The sequence below is a fragment of the Stenella coeruleoalba genome (genome assembly GCF_951394435.1).
Source record: "Stenella coeruleoalba genome assembly, chromosome: 13".
NCBI lineage: Eukaryota > Metazoa > Chordata > Mammalia > Artiodactyla > Delphinidae > Stenella > Stenella coeruleoalba.
The window spans coordinates 71,456,546-71,479,681 of record NC_137159.1 but is presented as its reverse complement, the minus strand read 5'-3'; the positions used below and the strand labels follow the sequence as shown (position 1 = coordinate 71,479,681).

Below are 23,136 nucleotides of genomic sequence, written 5' to 3'. Positions count from 1 at the left end.
AGATATAACAATTATAAACATATATGCACCCAACATAGGAGCACCTCAATACATAAGGCAACTGCTAACAGCTATAAAAGAGGAAATCAACAGTTAACACAGCAATAGTGGGAGACTTCAACACCTCACTTACACCAATGGACAGATCATCCAAACAGAAAATTAATAAGGGAACACAAGCTTTAAATGACACAATAGACCAGATAGATTTAATTGATATTTATAGGACATTCCATCCAAAAACAGCAGATTACACTCTCTTCTCAAGTGCGCATAGAACATTCTCCAGGACAGATCACATCTTGGGTCACAAATCAAGCCTCAGTAAATTTAAGAAAATTGAAATCATATCAAGCATCTTTTCTGACCACAATGCTATGAGATTAGAAATCAATTACAGAGGAAAAAACATAAAAAACACAAACACATGGAGGCAAAACAATACGTTACTAAATAACCAAGAGATCACTGAAGAAATCAAAGAGGAAATCAAAAAATACCTAGAGACAAATTACAACGAAAACATGGCCATCCAAAACCTATGAGATGCAGCAAAAGTAGTTCTAAAAGGGAAGTTGAAAGCGATACAAGCCTACCTCAAGAAACAAGAAAAATCTCAAATAAACAATCTAAACTTACACCTAAACGAACTAGAGAAAGAAGAAGAAACAAAACCCAAAGTTAGTAGAAGAAAAGAAATCATAAAGATCAGAGCAGAAATAAATGAAATAGAAACAAAGAAAATAGCAAAGATCAATAAAACTAAAAGCTGGTTCTTTGAGAAGATAAACAAAATTGATAAACCATTAGCCAGACTCATCAAGAAAAAGAGAGAGAGGACTCAAATCAATAAAATTAGAAATGCAAAAGGAGAAGTTACAACAGACACCACAGAAATACAAAGCATCCTAAGAGACTACTACAAGCAACTCTATGCCAATAAAATGGACAACCTGGAAGAAATGGACAAATTCTTAGAAAGGTATAACCTTCCAAGACTGAACCAGGAAGAAATAGAAAATATGAACAGACCAATCACATGTAATGAAATTGAAACTGTGATTGAAAATCTTCCAACAAACAAAAGTCCAGGACAGGATGGCTTCACAGGTGAATTCTATCAAACATTTAGAGAAGAGCTAACACCCGTCCTTCTCAAACTCTTCCAAAAACTGCGGAGGAAGGAACACTCCCAAACTCATTATGTGAGGCCACCATCACCCTGATAACAAAATCAGATAAAGATACTACAAAAAAAGAAAATTACAGACCAATATCACTGAAGAATATAGTTGCAAAAATCCTCAACAAAATACTAGCAAACAGAATCCAACAATACATTAAAAAGATCATACACCACGATCAAGTGGGATTTATCCCAGGGATGCAAGGATTCTTCAATATACACAAATCAATCAACGTGATACACCATATTAACAAACTGAAGAAGAAAAACCTTATGATCATCTCAATAGATGCAGAAAAAGCTTCTGACAAAATTCAACACCCATTTATGATAAAAACTCTCCAGAAAGTAGACATAGAGGGAACCTACCTCAACATAGTAACGGCCATATATGACAAACCCACAGCAAACATCATTCTCAATGGTGAAAAACTGAAAGCATTCCCTCTAAGATCAGGAACAAGCCAAGGATGTCCACTCTTGCCACTATTATTCAACATAGTTTTGGAAGTCCTAGCCACAGCAATCAGAGAAGAAAAAGAAATAAAAGGAATACAAATTGGAAAAGAAGAAGTAAAACTGTCACTGTTTGCAAAGGACATGATACTATACATAGAGAATCCTAAAGATGCCACCAGAAAACTACTAGAGCTAATCAATGAATTTGGTAAAGTAACAGGATACAAAATTAATGCACAGAAATCTCCTGCATTCCTATATACTAACGATGAAAAATCTGAAAGAGAAATTAAGGAAACACTCCCATTTACCACTGCAACAAAAAAGAATAAAATACCTAGGAATAAACCTACCTAGGGAGACAAAAGACCTGTATGCAGAAAACTATAAGACACTGAGGAAAGAAATTAAAGATGATACAAATAGATGGAGAGATATACCATGTTCTTGGATTATAAGAATCAATATTGTGAAAATGACTATACTACCCAAAGCAATCTACAGATTCAATGCAATCCATATCAAATTTCCAATGGCATTTTTTACAGAAATAGAACAAAAAATTTCACAATTTGTATGGAAACACCAAAGACCCTGAATAGCCAAAGCAATCTTGAGAATGAAAAACGGAGCTGGAGGAATCAGGCTCCCTGGCTTCAGGCTATACTACAAAGCTACAGTAATCAAGACAGTATGGTACTGGCACAAAAACAGAAATATAGATCAATGCAACAGGATAGAAAGCCCAGAGATAAACCCACGCACATATGGTCACCTTATCTTTGATAAAGGAGGCAGGAATGTACAGTGGAGAAAGGACAGCCTCTTCAATAAGTGGTGCTGGGAAAACTGGACAGCTACATGTAAAAGTATGAGATTAGCTCACTCCCTAACACCATACACAAAAATAAGCTCAAAATGGATTAAAGACATAAATGTAAGGCCAGAAACTATCAAACTCTTAGAGGAAAACATAGGCAGAGCTCTCTATGACATAAATCACAGCAAGATCCTTTTTGACCCATCTCCTAGAGAAATGGAAATAAAAACAAAAATAAACAAATGGGACCTAATGAAACTGCAAAGCTTCTGCACAGCAAAGGAAACCATAAACAACACCAAAAGACAACCCTCAGAATGGGAGAAAATATTTGCAAATGAAGCAACTGACAAAGCATTAATCTCCAAAATTTACAAGCAGCTCATGCAGCTTAATAACAAAAAAACAAACAACCCAATCCAAAAATGGGCAGAAGACCTAAATAGACATTTCTCCAAAGAAGATATACAGACTGCCAACAAACACATGAAAGAATGCTCAACATCATTAATCATTAGGGAAATGGAAATCAAAACTACCGTGAGATATCATCTCACACCAGTCAGAATGGCCATCATCAAAAAATCTAGAAACAATAAATGCTGGACAGGGTGTGGAGAAAAGGGAACACTCTTGCACTGCTGGTGGGAATGTGAATTGGTACAGCCACTATGGAGAACAGTATGGAGGTTCCTTAAAAAACTACAAATAGAACTACCATATGACCCAGCAATCCCACTACTGGGCATATACCCTGAGAAAACCATAATTCAAAAAGAGTCATGTACCAAAATGTTCATTGCAGCTCTATTTACAATAGCCAGGACATGGAAGCAACCTAAGTGTCCATCATCAGATGAATGGATAATGAAGATGTGGCACATATATACAATGGAATATTACTCAGTCATAAAAAGAAACGAAATTGAGCTATTTGTAATGAGGTGGATAGACCTAGAGTCTGTCATACAGAGTGAAGTAAGTCAGAAAGAGAAAGACAAATACCGTATGCTAACACATATATATGGAATTTAAGGAAAAAAAAATGTCATGAAGAACCTAGGGGTAAGACAGGAATAAAGACACAGACCTACTAGAGAATGGACTTGAGGATATGGGGAGGGGGAAGGGTAAGCTGTGACAAAGCGAGAGAGACATGGACATATATACACTACCAAACGTAAGGTAGATAGCTAGTGTGAAGCAGCAGCATAGCACAGGGAGATCAGCTCAGTGCTTTGTGACCCGCTGGAGGGGTGGGATAGGGAGGGTGGGAGGGAGGGAGACGCAAGAGGGAAGAGATATGGGAACATATGTATAACTGATTCACTTTGTTATAAAGCAGAAACTAACACACCATTGTAAAGCAATTATACTCCAATAAAGATGTAAAAAATAAATAAATAAATAAATAAAAAACCGTATCTGCCTGCCAATGCAGGGGACACAGGTTCGAGCCCTGGTCCAGGAAGATCCCACGTGCTGCAGAGCAACTAAGCCCGTGCACCACACTACTGAGCCTGTGTTCTAGAGCCCACGAGCTACAACTACTGAACCCACATGCCACAACTACTGAACCCACATGCCACAACTACTGAAGCCTGCTCGCCTAGAGCCCATACTCCGCAACAAGAAAAGCCACCACAATGTGAATCCTGCGCACCGCAACAAAGACCCAGCAATGGCAAAAACAAATTAATTTATTTTAAAAAACAGCAACAAAAAAACAATGTACTGATCTTGCCCTATGAGTGAGAACACTTTTTTTTTTTAATGTAATTGATCAAATACTAGATGGTAACATTAACACAATCCCTTTGTGAAGGTGGTGGAATTATTGGTGATTTTTTCCTCTTTTTATCTTTCTAGTGTTCTTTTCTATTATGGTTTTCAATTCAAGTGTTAAAGATTATTGACTGGACCCTCTATTTCTTTATATTTTTAATTAGCTAATAAAATTTACCTCAAAATTAAGAACTCAGCATCTTTGATTTGTTTAGTGATTTAAAAAATATAATGCATTTTCTCGGGCTTCCCTGGTGGTACAGTGGTTGAGAGTCCGCCTGCCAATGCAGGGGACACGGGTTCGCGTCCCGGTCTGGGAAGATCCCACATGCTGCGGAGCAGCTGGGCCCGTGAGCCATGGCTGCTGAGCCTGCGCGTCTGGAGCCTGTGCTCCGCAACGGGAGAGGCCACAACAGTGAGAGGCCCGTGCACCGCAAAAAAAAAATAATAATAATGCATTTTCTCAATTATAAATAACATACACAGTAAGACGACCTATTAAGGGTAATTAATGTGTATCTGGGAAATAAAGCTATAATCAGGAAAAAAACTTTAAAAACTTTTTATTATTGAAATTACCTAAACATTTTCCTCTAATATGTTTCCTATTAAACAATTGGGTATAGGCATACATCATCCTTTATAAAAGGGAAAATGAACCAATTTTATATGTATATTAATAATTGAATATTTACTGGTTTAATCAGTTTACAATCATCTCATGCTATCAAAAACACCTTTAATATTCTCCACTTATGGCACTAAGCTTTTTGTCTTCCAGTTTTACAAATTAAACACAATGTTTGTTTAGTTTATTCTTAACTGCTCAAAGGCAAGCACCACATTCCAGATGATACTACAGAACATGCTTATACTGAGCCATGGGATTTACTGCATAATATTCTAATAGAAGATACATGCAGTGTTCTGAAATAAACTATCTAAATACTTTCAACAAGAATACTTTAAGTTTTTCATTTATAAGTTTAAGAAAAATATCTAAATGGAAATTTTATAACCTCTACCAAAGAAAAAAAATCTCATAACCTCTTTCTCTTGCCACAAGCACGAAGCCACTTACCATTCATAGCTGTGGGAAACTGAGCCATCATGGTCCTGAATTTTCCTTGCTAGCACTCAGCCATCTACAACATGAAAACATTGTGCCATTAATAACACAACAAGGGCAGATTGCAGCTTAGTGCTTCCGCTAAGGAGTAGGAATGTCTGTCCCCTTCAGCTCACACTTCCAACAAAAAACAATGCAGGGCTTCGGCAGCAGCCGAACAGACAATCTACATTTGGGGAAGGGTAGGAGATTTTGTTGAGTAATGGTACTGCCTTTAAAATAAAACTATTTAAAAGAAAAACAGTCATATTTAATAGCAAATACTTAATAGAGAAACCTTTGGCATGAACCAATTTTGTAGAAATTAATTTGGGAAAGAGGAGGATTGTTACAGCTAGGTGAGAATTTATTTCAAAGAAATCAACTCTATAAATTAATTGTACAATAACATGGAAATCCATAATACTCTTCTCCAAAAAAAAATCCCCAAACAAGAAAAATATCCAAAATAAAAGTAGCATAACTGTAATTAAGTTCTACAGGTTTATAAAAATGGACTAAAAGTAACTATTAAAACATGTATGTTGGGCTTCCCTGGTGGTGCAGTGGTTAAGAATCCGCCTACCAGTGCAGGGGACATGGGTTCGAGCCCTGGTCTGGGAAGATCCCACATGCCGCGGTGCGCGGGCTTCTCATTTAAATATTAACATTTTTAGAAGCCTGAGGAAAAATGTTTGCACAAGCCATCTGAACAAAGAAGGCATAAAGAGTTGCATGTCGTGGTGGAAGGTGTCACCAGAGAAGTTGGCTGAATAGCTGCCAAGAAGTGTTACAAGGCACCATATCATAGTGACTGCAGTGTAAGTCACGAAAAAACTGGTATATAAATCCAGTTTGTTCAGTTATAACTTTAATGGCTAAGAGAACAAACAGCAGCTTTTCTTCCTATAAAGCAAACAATCAAATACTAAATTTTGGCCAGATCATTGTGTGGTGAGCAAAGGGATTTAACTGTGATTAAAATGTTTAACGGTATCAGGCATCAGCAGTCTGACACATCCACCTACACAACAGGGATAAGCAAGGACTGGGCAGTAGGGATGAGCAAACCCCCAATAATGCTTGGAATGGCACTGCCAGTTTCAGTCTTCTGACTCCCAGCTTTTCTGTATGTTACCATGATAAACCACCCTCCCTCTCAAAGTGCACATTCTTTTTTTAAGCTTTACTGCAATGGAACTTTAAACCTTTTACAACACTTAGACTTCACCTGTCACTACACTCTTCTTAGGTAGGAGGAAATTTTACCCATGTACCAGTTAGTTTTCTTCACTTCTTTCTCAAAAGGTAATGTTAACTCCAGGTTTGGAGTTGCTTACTATACAGAAAAATAATACCTAAACTATGGTGGGGTGGTCAAGAACTCCTAGAGGAGGTACTGTGTAGAGCTTCAACAGGTGAGTAAGAATTAGTTAAAGCTATAATGTTAAGAACCTTGTACTTGAACCTGTGGCTGACAAGTTTTAAAAGGTTTTAAGGAGGGACACAGTCATATTTCACTTAAAATAAGACAGTCAATTGTGAAGAAAAGGCCAAGCCTGCATCGCAGAGATCAGTTAGAATATCTGGCACAGATAAGAATGTTATCTGGCACCTGATCTAGAACAGTGGCCTCAGGAAGAGAGGAGAAGGGATGAACTGGAGAAGCAAAGAAGTGTTTAAAGCAGGTAGAACTCAGGGACTCTTTAGACATAAGAGATCATGGAGAAAAAGGAAGCAAAGAGACGACTCCCAAAATGATACTCTGTGAGACTGAGTGAAGTGTGGTGTCACCAGCTAAATAAAGTGAACACAGAAGGAAATTTCATAAATCAAGTTTTGATTACAACTTCCTCAAATACAGAAATTCTACAAACAGGGGCTTCCCTGGTGGCGCAGTGGTTAAGAATTCGCCTGCCAATGCAGGGGACACGGGTTCGATCCCTGGTCCACGAAGATCCCACATGCCGCGGAGCAACTAAGCCCGTGCGCCATGACTACTGAGCCTGCGCTCTAGAGCCCATGCTCCGCAACAAGAGAAGCCACCGCAATGAGAAGCCCGTGCACCGCAATGAAGAGTAGTTCCTGCTCTCCACAACTAGAGAAAGCCCGCGCACAGCAACGAAGACCCAATGCAGCCAAAAATAAATAAATAAATTTTAAAAAATAAATAAATTCTACAAACAAGTATAACACTTTTACCTCCCCAATTTTAAATTATTACAAGTAATGTTAAACCAAAATAAGCCAAATCTTGCAAAGAAACTACTGACTTAAGATATGCAGTAGCTAGGACCCCTATTTTATTAGGAGAGAATTTTTTTCCCCAAGATTTAATTTTTTTTTAGGCAAAATATACTTTAATATATCTGAAAATACAGTTAACAATAATTTCTACCATAACTTTAAAAAAAGATTTCCTTGACTCCTTTTTGTTCTAACCTTCATTCTGCTTGATTAATTTGTAATTGCAAACTATTTACTTTGCACTCTAATATGTTTACTGCATCCACTTTTTAAAAATTAATGTTATTGGAGTATAGTTGCTTTACAATGTTGTGCTAGTTTCTACTGTACAGCAAAGTGAATCAGCTATACGTATACATATGTCCCCTCTTTTTTGGATTTCCTTCCCATTTAGGTCACCACAGAGCACTGAATAGAGTTCCCTGAGCTATACAGTAGGTTCTCATTAGTTACCTATTTTATACATAGTATATACATAGTATAAACAGTGTATATATGTCAATCCCAATCTCCCAATTCATCCCACACCCCTCTCCTGAGATTTTTTTAAATGTGGGAGAAATCCTCCAAAAGCATTACCTACAATGCATTTTATAACTGCATAAAAGCATGTGCATTTCCAAAGATAGCTTAAAGAAAAAGCACAGGCTTACAAAAGACAAATAAGGAATAGGATCCCACAGTCACAAAGCCTTTATCAGTTAGATCTAAGTCCAAAACTTACAGATCATCTATCTAGAAGCTCTAGCTAGTCACCATGTACTCTGTGAATACAACAGAATGCCACATAACAAATGCTCAATAATCACAGGTATAATCCTGAAATAAAACCAAAAAAATAAATCAAATAATGTGAGGGGCAGGGAGGGCAAATCCCCTTAGGGAAGCTGAAGGTACTGGTATTACAGAATATTCTTCACCTGGTACATGGGATTTAGCCACCCATGCATGCAGGTACTACATTATAACATGTATGTACGTAGGTTACATGTGATTGACTGTGGTAACATCTGAATATGGTATCATAATTTGTTGGAATCAATAAGCTTCTTTTTAAAACTTTTATATATGATTTATTTAGGAATTTTTAATGCAAAATATTACATTATCTTTGCCCAACTATATCTGGATTGTTCAGATGACTTTTAAAAAATTTATTTATATATATGTTTGCATGTGTATATATATATCAGATTATTTTCCATTATAGGTTATTACAAGATATTGAATATAGTTCCCTGTATTATATAGTAAATCCTTGTTGCTTATCTGTTTTATGTATAGTAGTTTGTATCTGTTAATCCCATACTCCTAATTTATCCCTCCCCACTCCCTTTCCCCTTTGGTAGCCATAAGTTTGTTTTCTGTCTGTGAGTCTGTTTCTGTTTAGTATATAGATTCATTTGTATTATTTTTTTAGATTCCACATATAAGTGATATAATATTTGTCTTTCTCTGCCTGACTTACTTCATTTAGTATGATATTCTCTTGGTCCATCCGTAGGACCATTAAGCTTTTAAAGCCTACCATTTCATATCTGTTATGTTTATATCAATTCTCTCTGGCCTATTGTAGAATAATTACTTCACGCTTAACAATTCTAATCTATATTTGCAGAGAAATAATATCAATTGAAATTTTGAAAAATACAACAGATACATTTGATGTTTTTAAAAAAAATCAACATTTTTACATTATGTAATCATAAAGGTTACTATTTACTAAGTGCTTACTGTCAATGCAGTACACTTCATTATCTATCTGTCTTGTTCAATAGTCATTGAGAATCTAAAATATTTCAGGTTCTGTACAAGGAGCTTCACACACAGGAGCTTGTAGACTAGTCTAACAGGTGCCAGACAATGCTAGGTACCTTTGATAATACTAATAATCCTCACAATACCCCTGGAGGACAGAGATACTGTACTCATTTCACACTTGAAGAAACTGAACGATTAAATTACTTGCCAAAATTTAGTAAGTGATGAAGCCAGGATGCAATCCTAAACCTGTCTAATTCTAAAGCCCATGAACTTCCCATGGACTTTATCTGCCTTTTCCTCTCTTAAATGGGGATAATAATTAATGCTGAGTGGGTCACAGGTTCCTGCAAGCAACAGATCAACTTACTCTTGCTACATTTCTAATGGAAAAGAAACACAAGCCAGAGACGCCCTCCAACACTTAGGTCTACAAGCAATCACATACATAAATTAGGGAGTGCTAATTATTTCTTACCTCTTGGTATAACCCTCTGACAGGAGGAAAAGGATAATCAGCATCTCCCCAGTTACAGGGCTGATGTCTGTTTCAGGCATGTGTGATTGAAGTCAGCATCCAATAAACACCTCTCTCTACTCCTTAAAGGGGGTAACATGTAATGATTGGCAATCTTGGCAGTTTGCAGTTATCATATAATTTGAACACTGTGCTAATTATCAATGGTTTTAGAATATTTATGTGGAGATTTTCCTGCTCATAAGGGGAGAACTGACATTGTTACCTTTTTAGAAACCAAGAAAATATGTGTGGTAGATAGCAGGCATAAGGCAAAGACCACTGCTTCAATTTAATATAATCCAAATGCAATTTGGAGAATGTGGTAAATATATTCATACTAAGGCAGAGAAAAGTGGAAATGCTTGAATAGGAGTAGGAAATCCTTCTTCTACAAAGGGTCAGTAAGACCCAGAAGGAAAAAAAATTGTAGCCATTATAAATAAAAAGTAGTTCAATTAAGGTTGGATTTGTTTAGAAGCACAGAATTATAAGGAAACAATTACAGTAATTATTTAGTCTAAAACCCTCAATTTTCAAGATGGGAAAACTAAAAGACTTCTATGAGCTCATATAGCTAGTCAGTAGCAAAACTGGTCCTAGAAACCACATTTCTTATGTCCAATGCTTTGTTTTTAAGTTTCCCAACTTGCCTGATTATATCACCTGGGACATTTTCTAGTTCTACAGATTCCCAGGCCCATCACCGGGAGCTTGTGACTCAGTAAATGGGTCATTACATTAATTAGGGCATGAACCTCCTAAAATGGTCTTCCTGCCTTCCACAGAGCTAGTTTTTTCTACAACATCCACTGATGCCCTTCTACTTAAATTCCCCCACTGATTACAAGTTAAAGCCCAAACTTCTTAGTATGAAATATGGCACCCTTCAAAATCCCACCCCAATCTACTTTACCACACGCATCTCTAGACACTTCCCCTAGATTCAGATGTCCTAAGTACACCAACCTTTCTCCTTGAAACAGAGAGGCTTTTTTCACTCCTCTATTCCTTTGTAAAGAGCTGTCCCCTCTGTCACGTTCACCATACTTTCTTCTCATTCTTCAACTCCTAACTCAAATGTCACCTCTCCTTTGGAAGACTTATGCCCTCTCAGGTAGTTAGTCACTATCTCCTAGGTATGCCCATAACACTGTTCATCCCACAATAACTTCACTTATACTGTATCCCAATTTCACGTGTTTGCCTGCTTCACTTGTTCTGGACACAGACCATTTTTATTTACCTCTATGCCTAGTGCCTAAACCAGATCTACTTGCTAAACAAATGAACTGGGTAAATGAATAAGATGGTTGAGATATGGGGGAAAAAAAAAAGAAAGCGAGGGAGGCATGGAGAAAGGTAGTACTGAACTGAATACGTATGTAGAAAAGGAACTGGTAAGAAAGCAGAGCAGGCTCCAAACTACTTCCTTGAAACCCTGCAGGCATCAGAGCTGTGGATTTTAAACCAAATTGTTCCTTGCAACATGGGCCTTCTGTAACTTGTTTATTTTTTTTCTTGTAAGTACACTTTTAGAGATAAAGGTTTATTTCCCATTGAATTCTAAAGGCTTTTTATTGGGATGAGGAGAAAGGCTTGGGTTTTTCAATTATACTTTGAATTATGTTGGTTGAATGCTGATTAGTGTAAATAATTTGACTTAAGATCTGACATTCAAATGCAAGATAATCAAGTTCCTGAAGGCATATCTTATAAAACTTGCTCCAGTGCCTCCTCCACTTCATGTGCTACACACATAAAAGGCAACTCTCCAAACTTGCTGATTAGTTTGGAAAAATGTTCTTTCCCCATCTGATTCCCAAGGAGATCAAGGTCAGTTCCACGAGAGAATGATTAAAGCAAAATACCTACTTCTTTATAGTCCTTGCAGTAGTATGAAACTTACAGAGTACATATATTCTCCATACCTGTTCCCCATCTATCCATTCATTTTTTCTTTCATCCACATATCTATTCATCAAACATGAACAGTCACAGAAGTCATGACTAAGCCATTAGTTTTGGCAATCTGTTGTGAGTACAGTTCCAGTATGGTGAGCTGGCTGTAAAAGTCAAGTTGAAGTAGATTAGGCAATAAACGGGAGGTGAAATGTAGGTGACTCAAGAAGTATGTTGCTAAGGGAAGGGGAAAAACGGGTGGGAGGAGAGATAAGAGGCTTTAGGAAAGAGGAAAGATTATAAGGGTTTACTTTTTAGATGGGAGAACAAAACTACTTTTAGAGGAAGAGGGAGAGATTTAATTTTGAAAAGGGAAAAGGAAAGGAGGTTACCTAACAGAAAGAAGTCTGGGTCCAGAGAAAGTTGAAGTTGACAGCTCTAGAGTATAAAGTTAGACACTGGGACAGAATAAAATACAGGAAAAGTGGTAAAGATGAATATACATAAGTTTGGAAACAGAGGAAAAGGAAGCTGAGAAAATGAGAAAGTAAAGCTTTTCTTTGCAACCCTTCTTTCTCTCTTTTCTTTGGGCCCAGACAAGAGTTCAAAGGGACAATAGTCCCAGGGGCCCACGTGCCTAAACACAAATTTCTCTTCTCTACAGCCTAAAAAAAGAGAGGGTCACATGCAAATCAGTTCCCATGAATCAACCAGACATGTGCATTTCAACTTAGCTCATGCATTATACATCAAAACATTTGTTAAATGAATGAATATGGGGAAAAAATTTCTAGGCAGAGGTAAAATACTACATGCAAAAGCAGAGGGAAGAGTGTGGTCTGGGAAAATAGGCAGCAGCTTATTCATATGAAACACTGAAGAGCTAACAACAATGCAAGGAACTGTAAGAACAGCTGTAAAAATAAGTATTGCATCAATACTTAGCTAATACGAACTACAGAAATGATGCCTGAAAGTATAGTCTTAATGCCTAGCTAAAACAAATGTAAATCAGCACAACCTTTCTGGAAAGGAATTTGGAAACATATTTATAGGCTGCCTTACTACAAAAAGAATTAAAGCCCCCACAAAAATACAAAATACATTTAAGTAAAAAGTAGATTACTAAATGAAGTAATATAGAAAATAAATGATCACTGTACTTCAAACTTTGGCATATGTTTGACATTTTTCATAATAAAAGTTGAAAAAGAAAACTAGCTTTTGACCTTCACGTATCTGACTTGACCACTGGCTCTCCTCCTTCACTGCTGTCCCCTACAATCACCAGAGTAATTCCCTGACTGCTTTAACACCTAGCTCACTATCTACTCTCCAGCATTATTCCCAAAAAATTCTTGGTGATGTCAATATTCACACAGATGATCCTGCCCATATCTTGGCCTTTAAGTCTTTGACCTCCCTTGTTCCAAAAATCTTACCCTCCATCTTATCTTAGCCATCTACTCCCAGCTCACAACCTAGGCCTGTTATTACCAGTAACTGTACTCTTCTGTAATCCATTTCAATTCTGCCATGCCCCTTTCACCAGCACCATCTCAACAGCCCCATCTCTCCAGTTCCCTAACTCCAACAATTCTTTAACCCTACCTGGACCTACAAACTATTGGTCTTATCAACTTTTCACTGTCCCTCAATCTTCCTTATATCCTCACACCCTTCCTGATGTCCTAATGTCCCTCCTTACCCAAATTAAATATCACAGTCCACCATTATAAGGAGTTAGTTGTATACACCCTCAACTTCACTCTCCTCTCTCCCTACATACTACAGATCTGGCAAAATCTCAGTCTTTTCTAAATCCAACTCTCTAGTTATTCCATGACTATATAAATGAAGTTGCTGACTGGTCTCACTTTAGATTCCTGAGCACTAACTCAAGTGGACCCTATGTCCTGCCTGACAAGTCCACATTTCCCTAGTCCATTTGCTTTCCCACTTGCTTAGATGACTATTTCACACTTTGCTCTTTCAGTCTCCCAGACTTGTAACATGTTACAAATACTTTTTATCCAGTTTGTTGTTGTACCAACTTTGTTATACCTTTTTTGTCAATCTTTTCCTTTATGACTACTGAGTATACTATCATGCTAAGAAAGGCCTGTCTCACATCAGAAAATTGCCCAAATTTTCTTCTAGTACCTGTATATTTTTCCAAATTTATATATTTGATCTATCTGGATTTTTATTTTAGAGCGGAAAGACAAATATGAGTCTAAATTATTTTCTCCACTCTTGCACTAGTGATGTCTGTCACTTTTTCTGAGACCATTTATGAAATAATTTGCTTTTCCTAATTGATCTAAAATGCATCTCTTTTCTTATACACTAAGTTTACTCACAGCCTATATTTCTGTTCTGAGGGTCTTCCTGTGTACTCCTATCTCAGGGTTCTAATTACCATAGTGTTCGAATATGCAAATCCCTCTCTACTCACTATCCTATTTTTTCATAATTTTTGAGGCTATTCTCAGATGCGTATTTTTGCATCCTTCAGTAGATCCCGCCTCTTATCTCCTTTATTTCCAGGTATTTTATGGTTATAGTAAAAATGACATACTAACTTTATATATTTTTGGTATACAAGAAACATATTCATTTTGGTAAATTTATATTGCAATGAATACGTCTGGTTCATTTGCCTGCTTGGTCCATGGTTGTTTGTCTCATGACAAAAACATCAGCCAAATTCCAATAGGAGAGCATACTACAATATACCTAACCAGTACCCCTCTAAACTGTCAAAGTCATCAGAAACAAGTAAAGTTTGAGTAACATTCACAGCCAAGAGGAGCCTAAGGAGCCATGACAATTAAATGTACTATGGTATGGGATCCTGGAACACAAAAAGGACATTAGGTGAAAACTAAGGAAAAGTAAATAAAGCATGGACTTTAGTTAATAATAATGTACCAACATTGGTTCATTAATTGTAACAAATGTATTGTACTAATTTACCAATAATGAGTAGAAGGGTATATGGGAAACTCTGTACTATCTGCTCAATTTTTCCTGTAAATTTTAAACTGTCCAAAAAGAAAAGTGTATCCATTTTTTAAAGAAGGCAAATACCACAGAAGTAGAAGGTTTAAGGTAAAATATGTGCCTTTAACTTTGGCAACAGTCATCCAAAACAAAATACCCCACTTGGCCCATTTGTAAGAACTTATCTTAAGAAAATAATCCAAAGGAGGAAAATAGAATGCAAAGATGCATATCACAGTGTCATCAACAGTAGAAAAAAAAATACAAATAAGGTAATTTATCTAACAGAGAAAGGAACAAGAAAATAAAGTTATATTAACTTAGAATAATATACGTCTATTTACAAATGATAATTTCAAGGCCACAGTAGATAGCTAACGTTTATGATACAATGTGTTTCTAAAAAATACAAAATTCTAGAATAGGATACAAATATTCAAAATTGTTAGCACATGTCAAGGATTAGAAGAAAACCTCTTGAGGGAAATGTATAATAAACGTTTACTATACATTCACTAAATAATAATATTCATAACAGTTTTATTTATAATAGCAAAAAACTTGAAACAACCTAAACATCTGAGAACAGGAGTATGGTTAATAAATCGTAGCCTACTACTAGATAAAAACATCACAACCATTAAAACTTATGAAAATTATGAAACAACACATAAAAAAAATTCTTCCATGTAACGTGTAGACAAAAATCTACACTATGATTACAACTACGTAAAAATTACATATGGGTGTGTGTGCGTGTGTATAAACAGTTCAAACTCTAGCACCTACCTCCTCTTCCTGGAGGTTGGTGAGTGGGGCTGAAAATTCCCACTCTCTAATCCTCTAGGTCTCTCTGGTTGTTCAGCCTTATGCTGAGGCTATCTAGGGGTGCCCCTCTCAGTCACCTCATTAACATAAGCTCATGTATGATGGAAAGCAGATTTCCTATCACTCAGGGAATTCCAAAGGTTTTAGGAGCTCTGTGCCAGGAATCAGGGACAATGACCAAATATATTGGTATTACACTACATCATCTTTTTTTTTTTTGCGGTACGTGGGCCTCTCACCGCCGCGGCCTCTCCCGCTGTGGAGCACAGGCTCCGGACGCGCAGGCTCAGCAGCCATGGCCCACGGGTGCAGCCGCTCTGCAGCACGTGGGATCCTCCCGGACCGGGGCACAAACCCGCGTCCCCCGCACCGACAGGTGGACCTTCAACCACTGCACCACCAGGGAAGCCCTACACTACATCATCTTTTAACCCTATAGCCAATATCAATCACCCAGAGCCTCTCCCTCGTCAATTTCTTAGTCTATTTTAAACAATATTAAGTAACAAGTCTGTTTTACCAAAAACATTTATCTGAAATTACCAACCTCATCTCAAATCCAACCATGCTACATCCAGTGCTAAAACAGGAAAAGTATACTCCACACACACCATACTGCAGAGGCCTAAAGAGACTGAATCCAAACTGATGCCACACCAGAGCAGGGTCCACATGGGAGAGCTTCTACCGGTTACTGGTAAATTCCAATCTCCACCAAAACACAAACAGAACAAGAGAGTAAAGGAAAGAAAAACTAGTGGCCAATGGATAGAAAAGCATTCATCCATTTTCTTACTCTGGCAAGCCAATTAACTCTTGTTTTAAAATATCAATACATTTCAAGTAAAGCATGCAATCACTGCAGCAAAAATAACACTCTTAAATAGAACATCCCAATCATTCAAGAAAGTGAATATGAATAAATATGCAATGAGGACTTTAAAGGCAAACTCCAAGTTCTGACAGGGACAAAAATTACCAGGGAAGAATAAAATAGAGATATTCTAACATGGAATGAGTCACACTTTAAAAAAAAGTGTATCCAGAAAACATCTATCACTGAACAGCAACACCTAACCAAAGTAAGGTCTCACTTTCCCCAAATACTTCAAATCACAAATTTACAAATTCTCTTCACCCATCTGAATTCTTTAATTTTGAGGGGTCATGGACTTTTTTTTTTTTAAAGAAATTCGGCAAACCCAGTTTCTCTCGGAAAAAAACACAAATGCACAAAATGTGGCATACAATTTCAAAGGTTTCAGGCTTCCAAAGCCAATCTGTGGACTTTCAGAGATTCATGTAGTCCATAGTTAAGACCCTTAATTAAATGTACACTAATACCCATTTAAAAAAATTATTAGAGTGGGATAGAGTGAAAAAGAATCTGTCCAATTATGTAGTCCATTCATTCGCAAACTATTCTAACTATGGCCCACCTAAGTGGAACAAGAGATCCAACCTAGCCACTTGCTCCTATTTTCCAGTAGAAAAATAACACCATGATGAAGAAATTATAGCAATGAAACAGTTACACAAGAGCAAAATGGTCAACAAAAATAAATCTAACATAAGTCTTTAATTACAGTTAATTCAAGAGTAGCAGAAACGGGAACCAAATCAAACTCAAGACAATCCAATGATGCAATGAAAATAGTATCCATCAGTGTGGGCGTGCATAGTAGGAATTTTTCAATTCAATTCAGTGCTGCCAAAGTTTTGTAGAGTTAACAGATTTCTTAGAAGAAAACTAAGAAACCTCAGGAAGCTCTAGAAATTGGCTAGTTTTAGTTTATGAACACTAAATTTCAGTAATCCTTAATAACTCAGATTATAAGTAGCCTATAGGAATACATAAAAATCAAAGACTGTAAACGGAATAACAATAGCCCCCAAGAATTGAGGAAATGACTTGCATTTTACTTTCATTCATCAGAAAAAATCCTTCCGACCTAGCATATGTCTTGAACTTATCTGGGAAGCAGCAACAGAATCCAATAATTTTCAACCACTGTGATTCTGTGATTCTGCTCACCAATAGTATAAAATCTAATCTCCTACTAAATTGGATCCCTCATACCTTGCTGGTGAGAATGTAAAATGATTTAGCTGCTTTCAAAAACAATTTGGCAGTTCCTCAAAATGTTAAACATAGGTTACCATAAAACTCAGCAATTCCACCCCTAGGTATGAACTCAGGAGAAATAAAAACATAAACCTATGTCCATACAAAAACTTGTACACGAATGCTCACAGCAGCATTATTTATAATAGCCAAAAGTGGAAACAACCCAAATGTCCATCAACTGATGAATGGATAAACAAATGTGGTATACCCACACAATGGAACCTTTGGCCATAAAAAGGAACTAATTACTGACACGTGCTACAACATGGATGCACTTTAAAAACACTATGGTAAGTGAAAGAAGCTAGTCACAAAAGACCACATATTCTATTTTCTCATTTATATGAGGTGTCCAGAATAGGCAAATTCATAAGAGACAGAAAGTAGATCAGTGGTTCCCTAGAGCTTGGGGTATTGGAGGGAAATGGAGAGAGGCTGCTAATAGGTATAGGGGGTTCTTTTAGATGATGAAAATGTTCTAAAATTTGTGATGATGCTTGTGCAATTCTGTGACTCTAATAAAAACCATAGAGCTGTAAACTTAAAAAGGGTGAATTTTATGGTTTATGAATTATATCTCAATAAATCTGATTTTTTTAAAAAAAATCTGATCTTCACATGGCATACAAGGTGTTTTAGGGTTTATCTTCTGCCTACTTTTCCACTCTTGGAATACCTTCCCCTTCCACCTCTGCCCCATCTTATTCCTATTCCCTCTCTCTCTGAATCTGTGTAACTACCTACCTTCTCAGTGACACTTCTACCTACAAAAGCTTTCTTTGCCACATTCTCATTTTATCCTGTATATATCTCCATTAAACTACATACCAACTAGTAATGTAACCTTTGTTTTCATTCCTGCCCACCTCTATTAGACTGTGAGTTCCTGTGAATGTCTCTTCATCTTCATATACCTAGTGCTCAGCAGTCAGCCACATGGTAGGTACTAAAATATCCTTTAATAAACACAAATGCTTTGACTCAGAGATTAGCATCCTTTCAACTGCACTGAGGACAAGCAAGTTGACAGTCTGGAACTTGAACTTTGAAAGCAGATCAACCAATTGAGCTCTAATCCCAGGGCAGTTACTTCTTAGTTTAGTAGACTTCCACATGACATAGCTTCAATTTCCTAACCTATAAATGTGGATAATGCCAGGCTTTTTTAAGGCTCAGCTATCACGTCTGTAAAGCAACTGGCACATACAAGGCGATCATAAATGATGGCTATTACTACTATTATTTCAACATGATTTTCAACTATAATACAGTCAGTCCCCTACATATGAACCTTCAAGTTGCAAACTTTCAGATATGAACATGTGTTCGCATGTCCAATCACGTTAGTTCACATGCCGGGTGTACACTGTCACGTGCGTGCATCCTCTACAAGTGGTTGTGCTTTTGTGTACTCTACTGTACAGTACTGTATAGAGTTCACTAGTACAGTATCTTTATTTCAAGCCCAGCATGTCCGGAAGAAAGCGTAAAAGCAGCACTGACGTAGCTGGTACTGCTAAGAAGCGCCAAGCGATACCGATGGAAACAGAAGTGAAAATAATTGAGAGAGTGGAGCGACAAGAGGAAGAAGAAGTGACTGAAGAACCAAAGAGATTCATGACACAGGAAGTGGCAAGGGGATTTTCTTTATTTGAGGAGGCAGTTAGTTTTTGATGCACAGGACCTGAACGTAGAATCATACATGAAGGTTGCAGCAGCAGTTCAGAATGCGATCCAGTGCTACCGTGTCATCTATGACGAGAAAAAAAGAGCTACTACCCAAACATAACTGGATCGTTTTTTTCACGAGGGTAGACAGAACTGAATCCAGCAAGGAACCAGAACCTGTGCCATCAACTTCAGGCATGGGTGAAATTGCAACTTGCCCTCCTTCTCCTATTGCTGATGATCCTTCAGCTCTACCATCTCCCACCTCCTCTCCCTCCTCCAGTCAGTAACTCTCCTTGCCTGTTCACTTGATGCCAGCCCCTGTATGCCAGCTGTTGTATTGTACTACTGTATTTGTCAAGGTACTGTACTGTAATATTAAACATGTTTCTTTATTTTGTTTGTTTTTTATGTATTGTTTGTGTGAAAAGTATTATAAACCTATTACAGTACAGTACTATATAGCCAATGTGTTGGTTTGGTACCTAGGCTAATTTTGTTGGCCTTAGGAACATATTGGACTTACGAACACGCTCTCAGAACGGAGTTCATTCGTATGTGGGGGATCTACTGTAGTTGGCTTGATTTCGCTGAACTGGTATAACAAACCACAGTTGTACCAATTACTAATAAAAAGGACATGTTTTTCTTACAAATATTGATTATATTTGAATAAAAGGTGACCACTATTTCTACCGAGAGGCTTAGGGCCCCAAATACACAAAGCATGTTGAGACTCAAAAACTTCAAAAAGAGAATTGTTCTATACAAACTTAGTTCTTAGTTCTAGTTCTTCAACTTAGCATCTTCAGTTTAAGATGTCTGAATATAAATTGTAAGTTTGGACTTTTATAAATGTTAGGTTTAGCCCACAAAGAATCAACCAATAAACGGGGCAAAAAAAGAACTGGAATGGTAAACTAATACTGAAGTAGCTAGCGCTCCAATAATATCAAAGATTTAAATTAAACCAATTTTAGAAGAATTAGTCAACAACACTGAACAAGACAATTCACCCACACGAAGGGGGAAAAAACATCTAAGAATAGCTTGTGACTCAGCCTGCATTGCTGTAAGGGGAGGGCTGGGGGTACTGGTTATTTGGTCTATTCTCTTCTATCAGGACTAAATATTAAAGCAAAATTATTTACTTGAATGAGAAGTACAGAGGGAAAAAATTCAGGTAGATTCTTCACCTTCAAGTAAAATATCACCTCTCTGAAATAAAGATAACTTTCTAAGTTTTGAAGCCATGCAAGAAAACACAAAGGAAATAGTAAAAATTCATTTATATAAGTATTTTAAACTTCTGTTGAAAAAAAATTAAAAGATATACAATTGGAAAAAAATCACAACAAATATGGCAGCCATTATTTTTAATATACAGAGAACTACTAAAACAATGAAAACAAATAAATAGACAATTTTCCAAAGAGGAAATAAAACTGGCTAATAAATGTTAACATCACTAATAATCAAGAAAATACAAATGAAGTTCTCTTTTGTTTCTCCTTATAAACTTATTAAAAAAACCCCACAACAACAGACACTAGACAGTAGTCAGGGCTAGCAAACATGAGAAGAGATGAGTACTACAGACATACTCATGGGGGTGCAAACTGGTAGAGCTCTTCAGAAGGCAGTGTGAAAATATACAGCAAGAATCCTAACAACGTTCTTATCCTGTAAGTCAATAATTTCATTTCTGGAAATCTGTCATAAGCAAATAATAATAAATGTGGGAAAGACTTTACTTACAATGATATTCACTGCAGTTATTATTAGTTACTACACAAAAAAATTGGAAATAATATAAGCATCCAATAATAGGAGGACACACTGAGCCAAGTATTATGGTGCCACTTAAATTCATAATGATATGTAAATTATATCTCAACCTACTTTTTAATAAACAATTTCAGCTAGACCATATAATAACCTGGAAACTGGTTATGCTCTTATAACCTATGATATACTATAAATGTGTATTTATCATTATTAAAAATAACAGCGGCTAACGATCACTGAATACTTACCAAATACCAAGCCTGACACTCAGGTCTTTACTTGTTGTCACTGTTATCTCATTATCACTGATATCCTCACTATCAGGGCCATCGTAGAAGTCTGAGGCCCAGGACCACTCACCCACTGTGAGGCTAGCCCAAGATAAATCACACTTTAAAGGAGGTCTCAGTGTAAACATTTTCATCGGCCCCTTGAGAATATTAAAAAAAATAGTTTGAAGTTAAAATTTAATTATTTCAGAAAAGAAAGGTACAGTACCCCTGACTCACCCCCCTCCCTGCAACCACAACCCAGAGTAGCCCCAGCTGACCTAACCAAAAGACAGGTCCGATTATTATTGTTACATTTATTGAAAAGTCATTATGAGATGGTCACACTAAACATACATTATCTCTTCATCCTCATAACAACTCTAGGGATAAATATTATTAGGAAATCTCCACTTTTTAAAGAAAAGAAAACTGAGGCTTAGTGAGACTGTTACACTCACAAAGCTAATGAAAGGCTAAGTTGGAACTAAAACCCCAGACAGCACAAGCCATGTTCCTAACTACAGTGTTGTATTGTAAAACATGTACAAAAATATATATGCAAAAACAAAGAGAAAAGAGAGGGTGGATGGGAGACACCAAAATATGGTTGTCATTGGTTGTTGGACTTGGAATAACTTTTTTCTCCTACTTTTTCTCCCTCTATTTTACAAAGTTTCTTCAATCAGCATGCATTATTTTCATAATGAAAAAAAGTTTCAGTTACATGATGAGACATAAAGAGGAAAGGAATTTGAAAAAATATCAAATTAAATGACAAATAAATTACGTTGTTAATATATAAAGTGCTCACTTTTTATTCTTCTAGATCAGCAGTCAGTATACCTCAAGATTAGGCTAGTGGAACAACAGAATGTCCCTTAGTCTCTTATCAAAGCTAGAAGAACAGAAACGTAATGAACCCTGGAGAAAAAAGGAGTTGAGATCTTATCCAGTGTGCTGACAGCCAGGGAAAGGTGTGCAGGAACCCAAGTCTCCACGGACAAAAGCTGCATGGTTCCTTCTCTTCCCAAGCCCAAGGCTTCTACTTCAGGCAAAGGCTGCCAGTGGGCCTACCCCACCAAGTCACCAAACTTCCCTGGGCATTTCAAGATCTTACCAAGTTTACACCAGGACCCTCCAACTTCCCCTGTCCCCTCACACTGAAAAACGGGGGAAGTCAGAAGAGAAACTGAACACTTTCACAGCAGAAGAAATCTAGAAGGAAGATTTAACTATTCTGAACACTAGACCAGGTATGCTGGGTGAAAGAAGAACTTATTTCATCAGGCTTTCCCAGAGGCAAGGTTGATAATCCTCAAAATCACTCTAAATAACTTGCGGTTCCCCGAATGGGGAATTTCCACATCTGTTTTCACTCGGTTTTAGTCTCTGGGCCCTCCCTCTCTCCCTCCTTCCCCACGGGCCTTCAAAGCGCAGTTCCAAGGTTAGTTCCTCAGTGTAAGTTTCTCTATTTTACATATTGGGAAGGTTGATTTCCTTCTTGATATCACCAACATCATCATGAGCACCTTTAATTCAAATCAACAAATCTTTACGGAGTCATCAGAGGTATAGCACCTGTATAAGATGTGTAAGCGCAGGGAATACACAAGAGGAATAAGACGAAAACTGAGTATTGCATGTAAGTGCTATAGGTATAA

General features: G+C 37.0%; 1 protein-coding gene across 13 annotated transcripts in view; it reads right to left on the bottom strand.

The window, feature by feature from the left end:
• The window catches only part of ITSN2 (intersectin 2), a 159,217-nt gene that overhangs the window by 127,197 nt on the left and 8,884 nt on the right, over positions 1-23,136 (bottom strand). For 10 of the 13 annotated variants that reach the window (XR_013831102.1, XM_079941152.1, XM_079941154.1 and 7 more), the window contains exon 2: positions 5,332-5,395. The exons of 2 other annotated variants lie outside the window; for them this stretch is intronic. Coding sequence is in view for 9 of the 11 variants with exons in the window: in XM_079941152.1 (XP_079797278.1) it covers positions 5,332-5,362 (31 nt within the window). In the remaining 2 variants the exon portion in view is untranslated. Of the gene's footprint in view, positions 1-5,331; positions 5,396-23,136 lie in introns of those variants that run through there. One more of the 13 variants, XM_079941158.1, reaches the window with a different exon arrangement.